Raw genomic sequence first — 6,295 nt, 5'->3', positions numbered from 1 at the left:
TATATAACTAAGTCCAATATTAATTTTAATTCATTTAACGGTGACATTCATAATAATTGTAGTAATTTTTTAATAATCGTGAAATTAATTATTTTTGCTTATAATAATTATCAGATGAAATATCTGTTAAAAATTTAAATATAAACATTGTAATAAAAGTGTATTAGAAATTATACATCCAGTTGTTTTTGACACGTTATTCAATTTTTTTAAATTTATACTTTTTTTTTCTAATGTATAGTTTATATATTTGTATTCTTTAAAATTTTATTTTTAAAAATAGTTTTCTAAAATTTATTTTTAAAATAGTTTTTAAAAACTAAAAAGTAAAACACAATCGAACAAAATTAGATATTTCCTCTATTAATTTAGGATGAAAGAGTCCATGATAGGGGAGAGTGTGACAATTTACCAAGGCCAATGAACATTCAACACTCTAGGGGCAAAACAGTCAAGGACATCTTTTGGTGGGAAAAGAAAAGGAAGTTACCAATTCAAAGAAAAAAAAACTACACAACCAAACACAATAATTTATCTTCTCAACTTCTATCTTAGATACTAGAGAATCAATCACATTGAATTTTCTATCACCTTTCAATTTCGGGTAATCCTAGATTTTCTCACATTGAATTTTAATCAGATGCTCTTTTCCTTGTTTTTTTTTAGGCAACATGCTCTTTTTCTTTGTCGTATTATGTTATCCACATCACTAATTAATTGTTATTATTCTCTTAAGATTTTATATCTGAAATTAAATAAACTTAAATTTGAGATTTTGGTGTATATTCCGTAAAAAAAAAAGATTTTGTGTATATTTATGATATGTGTGTGTGTTCGCTACGGTTGTGTTATTCAACTAACAATGACTTGTTGCAAATGTTTGTTAGGTTTTCAATGTAAAAAAAATAAAAATAGAGGAATATAATTAGAATTTTGTTTTGTTTAATCTCTGTTTTCTTTGAATGTTTTGTGCAGGATCAATGAAGTCTTGGTCTCTAGATGAAAAAATAGAGGCTAATGGAATTGGTGATCTGAAGAAACCTTTGTTACAAACTCAAGAAGATGTAACTCATGGTACACTTACACCTCAAATAAACGATATAAAGAGTTCATGCAAGATTAGAAACCTTAACAGTATCATGGTGTCTCCACTTCATTCAAATCCTGCAACCCCTAGTTCATTTAAAGTAAGTGAACATTTTAAAAAATATAATCTTTTTATTAATATTCACAATGTTCTCAAACTTTATATACATGATATCTTTTAAAAACATTGAAAAGATAATTTTTTTTTTGACTTTGTACACATGATATCTTTTAAAAAAATTGAAAAAAAGCAAATTATTCTTAATTAAAGTGACTTTGTCTCCGAGAGGATTTGAAGTTTTGAACTCAGTCTCTTGAAGGGATAAAATCAAATTCTTAGCATTGAACTGACATATCGTATCTCTTGTCATATTTTTTTATTGTAGGAAAACAAAATAAAAGAAACAATAGAAGATACTAGAATTGAAATTAATGAGCTCAAGGGGGAAAATGTATCAGAATGCAGAATCAAAATTAAGGGAATGACATGCACAAGTTGTTCTCAGTCTGTTGAGCAAACCCTACAAATGGTTGATGGAGTGAAAAAGGCGGTAGTTGGTCTCGCCTTAGAGGAAGCAAAAGTACTCTTTGATCCTAAACTCATTCATACCAACAAAATAATTGAAGCCGTAGAAGATGCTGGTTTTGGAGCAGAACTCATTATCTCAAAGAATGATATGAACAAAGTGCATCTCAAACTTGAAGGAGTAGAATCTCAAGAAGATTTAAATGTTATAGTTTCTTCTCTTAATTTATCTGCTGGTGTGAACCATGTTGAAATGGATTTGACAGAACAAAAAGTTACTGTTAGCTATGATTCAGACATTACAGGTCCAAGATTTCTTATACAGTGTATTCAGGAAGCTAGTAGTGGCAACAGTGTGTATCAAGCAACTTTGCATACTAATTCAGGAAAAAGGGAGATGGAGAAAGTGAATGAAATTCGTATGTACAGGAACCAAGTTTTGTTAAGCTGCTTATTTTCTGTTCCTGTGTTTGTGTTTTCCATGATTCTTCCCATGCTTCCTCCATATGGCAACTGGTTAGACTATAAGATTCATAATATGTTCACTCTTGGGTTGTTTTTGAGATGGATCCTCAGCACTCCTGTGCAGTTCATTGTTGGAAAAAGGTATTATATTTATAATAATTTAATCCTAGTTTCTGCTTTTTTGGTTTTAATATCTGTAAAAAAAACAATTATTTTTCTTCTTTGCAAATATATCCCATTTTTCTTTTGGTCCTTGTTTCGTTTTAATCTCGCAAAATTCCTCTAATTTAGAATTAATCTGTGCAATTTGTGTGTATTATTTATTTGTTTTAGTCCTTTATGTGACTTATATTGAAAAGGCTAAAATCAAATATTTTAAATATTTGCAATAACAAAAAGAAGAAAAAACTATTTTTACAACGACTAAAGACAAAAGAATATATTTACATACCAAATACATATTTAAATCTAGTATATGTTAATCAGAAAAAAGTTGTTTATGTTTTCAACCCTTTTATAATTATTTTACTTTGGATATCATTATCAGGTTCTATTTAGGATCATATCATGCACTAAAGCGATGGTCTGCTAACATGGATGTGCTGGTTGCACTTGGAACTAATGCTGCTTATTTTTACTCAGTCTATGTTGTAATTAAAGCACTGACTTCATCAACATTTCAAGGACAAGATTTCTTTGAGACAAGTTCAATGCTGATATCATTTATTCTCTTAGGAAAATATTTGGAGATTATGGCTAAAGGGAAAACATCAGCTGCTTTAGAAAAGCTCATAAAACTTGTTCCTGATAAAGCTTTTTTACTAGCTATTGATACTAATGTAAATGTCGTTACCGAGACGGAAATCGACACTGAACTTATACAAAAGAATGATATAATTAAGATTGTTCCTGGTGCCAAAATTCCAGTTGATGGTGTTGTTATAAAAGGGAAGAGCTGTGCAAATGAAAGTATGATCACAGGGGAATCAAGACCTGTTAATAAAATTCCAGGAGATAAGGTATATTCATATAGTGTGACTTTTAGTTATGATTAATTATACTTATGAACTATAGTATAAAATATGGATGATATAGTGATGAGAACATTCTACTTGTGTGGTTAACAGGTTATAAGTGGTACCATCAATGAGAATGGTTGCTTGCTGGTCAAGGCAACTCATGTTGGATCTGAGACTGCACTTTCTCAAATTGTTCAACTTGTAGAAGCTGCTCAACTTGCAAGAGCACCAGTTCAGAAACTTGCAGATGATATTTCAAGGGTTTTTGTTCCAATTGTAAGTGTTCTTCCTCACAAGACTTGTACTTTTCATGTTTCTTCACTCAAAGTAACAATATTTCTTCTAAGTGTAGAGTTTTTATACACACAAACAAAATATATATGTGTGTGTGAGCTCAAACACACAATGATTGTGGAGTACAAAAAGTTTATGCATTAGTTCTACTTCAATTTAAATAATGTTTTGTCACTTATTTGTGGCATATAACTACTAAATTTTCTTTTGCTATCTTATTATTATAAGTGTTATTGAAATTTGAAATGTTATATGACTATTTTTCACGTTATTCTTTTAATTTTTTTTTAAAATTTCAAATATATACAAAAATAAAAACTTTATCCCTCCAACGCACTCCCTTACTAAACGCTCTAAACACAATTCTTAAACATTCACATTAATGTAAGCATCACAACAATATCTCATATCCATGTGAAACTAATTATAAGTTTATGGTTGAATTTTTAGGTTGTTTCTATAGCAATCATAACTTGGCTGGGATGGTTTATTCCTGGAGAAGCAGGTTTATACCCTAAATATTGGATACCAAAAGCTATGGATGCATTTGAATTTGCTTTGCAGTTTGCTATTTCTGTGCTGGTTGTTGCTTGTCCATGTGCTCTTGGTCTAGCTACACCAACAGCAATCATGGTTGCTTCAGGAGTTGGTGCTTCTCAAGGTGTGCTCATCAAGGGTGGAGATGCAATGGAAAAGGCACACAAGGTAAAGACCCTCCAAATCTATATAGCATCATTACTTTAAATTGAAAGCGTGATTGGTGTTCGACATATGTTAGTGTCTAATACCGACACAACACCCAATAGTTGCATTTTATCCCTTCTATTTTTCTATGTATAATTTATATTATGCAACATATTCATGATATACATTGAATGTATTTATAGTTGGAATCTTATCTTATTCATTGTTCTTGATGCAGGTAAAAATTGTTGTCTTTGATAAGACTGGGACTTTGACAATTGGGAAACCAGAGGTAGTTAGTGCAGTGCTGTTTTCTAAATTTTCTAGGGAAGAGTTATGTGACATGACAATTGCTGTAGAGGTATTGTTTTACATGTTTCATAGTTTACTTTGGAAAATCTAAATATTTTTGCAAACATTTGATTACATAACTTATCTTTATAAACATTTTTTGGTACAAATTTTAGGCAAATAGTGAACATCCTATAGCAAAAGCTGTTGTGACACATGCTAAGAGGCTGAAGCAGAGTTGTGGATCCCAAAGCATTGAACAAATCCAAGATGTGAAGGATTTTGAGGTACACGTGGGAAGTGGTGTAAGTGGAAAAGTTAAGGCAAAAACAGTTTTAGTTGGAAACAAGAAACTCATGAATGCTTTTAATGTACCTATAAGTCCTATGGTGGAGAAATACATGTCTGAGAATGAAATTCTTGCAAGAACTTGTGTATTGGTTTCAATTGAAGGAAATATTGCTGGAGCATTTTGTGTGACTGATCCTGTTAAGCCAGAGGCAAAGAGTGTTATATCTTTTCTCCACAACATGGGGATCTCAACCATCATAGTTACTGGTGATAATTGGGCCACTGCTAATGCTATTGCAAATGAAGTTGGTATTAGTGAGGTTTTTGCTGAGATAGATCCTATGGGAAAAGCTGATATAGTCAAAGACTTGCAAGTAAGAGGCTTCTTTCATTGTGTTTTATTTTTTGTTTTTTCAAATATTGTTTTCAAAAAAGTTATTTCTAATGAGTTATAAAGTCATTTTAGTCCTTAAATGTGTGAGCTACTGCCACAGTAGTGTTTGCATGTATCAAAATTACAAAAACATATCTAAATGGATCTTTTGTAAGTCATTTTGTTCCTCGCATGTGTTTTTCGTTAGTTAATCTAGTCTTCAGATGTGTTTTTCGTTAGTCAATATGGTCTAAAAAAGACACTTGCGATGTGTTTGTAATTTTTATACACTCAACGACTGTAGTGATCCGTTTCACACTTTTAGAGACAAAAATGATTGTTTATCCTATATATCTGTCAGAAAATAGGGTTTGATGCCCTTTTTGCCTTGATATTTCTCGGTATAAATAATCGTTACAACATTTATATCTAATAATTACAAATTAAGAGGATCAAATCAAATCCTGATTTGTCTAACTAATTTTAGAAAAACTGATAAATATAATTATACATTATTATTTATTTCCTGATTCACATCCCCCCTCAAATTGATGCGGCTGGTCAAGAAGCATCAATTTGCTAACTAGAAACTGATGGCGCGGGCGAGGAACAGCTTTGGTAAGAATGTCTGCAACTTGAAACTGAGTATTGATGTGAGGGATGGATATAATCTGATTATCATAGGCCTCACGGATAGAGTGACAATCTACTTCAATATGTTTGGTGCGCTCATGAAAAACAGGATTTGCAACAATTTGAATAGCACTTGTATTGTCGGCATAGAGAGACGTCGGCTCTGTTTGAGGGAATCCAAGTTCAGCCAAAAGACCACGAAGCCAAATTATCTCAGAACAAGCAGTAGACATAGCACGATATTCTGATTCTATAGAGGATTTAGAGACTGTTGCTTGTTTCTTACTTTTCCATGATATCAGTGAAGAACCGAGAAACATGCACCAACCGGTGACTGATCGCCGAGTGTCGGGACACCCTGCCCAATCAGCATCACTATAGGCAATCAATTTGGGAAATGTGCCAATGGGAAAGAAGAGACCTCGTTGAGAGGTACCTAGCAAATAGCGAATTATGCGACGAACTGCTGCCAAGTGAAGGTGGCGAGGAGAGTGCATGAACTGACTTACTTGTTGAACAGCAAATGATATGTCAGGACGAGTAATTGTCAAATAATTAAGACTACCCACAAGTTGTCGATACAATAAGGGATCCGACAATAGATCACCCTCATCGCGGTGATATTTCACATTA

At 32.1% G+C, this 6,295-nt stretch overlaps 1 protein-coding gene across 1 annotated transcript in view; it reads left to right on the top strand.

Annotated features, from left to right (window-relative positions):
- Positions 1-1,397: 1,397 nt before the first annotated feature.
- The window catches only part of LOC101504726 (copper-transporting ATPase HMA4-like), a 9,638-nt gene continuing 4,740 nt past the window's right edge, over positions 1,398-6,295 (top strand). The window contains exons 1-6 of the mRNA XM_012717678.3: positions 1,398-2,218; positions 2,625-3,096; positions 3,205-3,372; positions 3,841-4,095; positions 4,313-4,435; positions 4,542-5,030. Of these exons, the coding sequence (XP_012573132.1) occupies positions 1,569-2,218; positions 2,625-3,096; positions 3,205-3,372; positions 3,841-4,095; positions 4,313-4,435; positions 4,542-5,030 (2,157 nt within the window). The 5' untranslated portion in view covers positions 1,398-1,568. The remainder of the gene's footprint in view (positions 2,219-2,624; positions 3,097-3,204; positions 3,373-3,840; positions 4,096-4,312; positions 4,436-4,541; positions 5,031-6,295) is intronic.

This window comes from Cicer arietinum, chromosome 6 (genome assembly GCF_000331145.2).
Source record: "Cicer arietinum cultivar CDC Frontier isolate Library 1 chromosome 6, Cicar.CDCFrontier_v2.0, whole genome shotgun sequence".
NCBI classification, from domain to species: domain Eukaryota; kingdom Viridiplantae; phylum Streptophyta; class Magnoliopsida; order Fabales; family Fabaceae; genus Cicer; species Cicer arietinum.
Note: the sequence above shows the minus strand (reverse complement) of the source record. Positions and strands in the feature narration are given on the sequence as shown.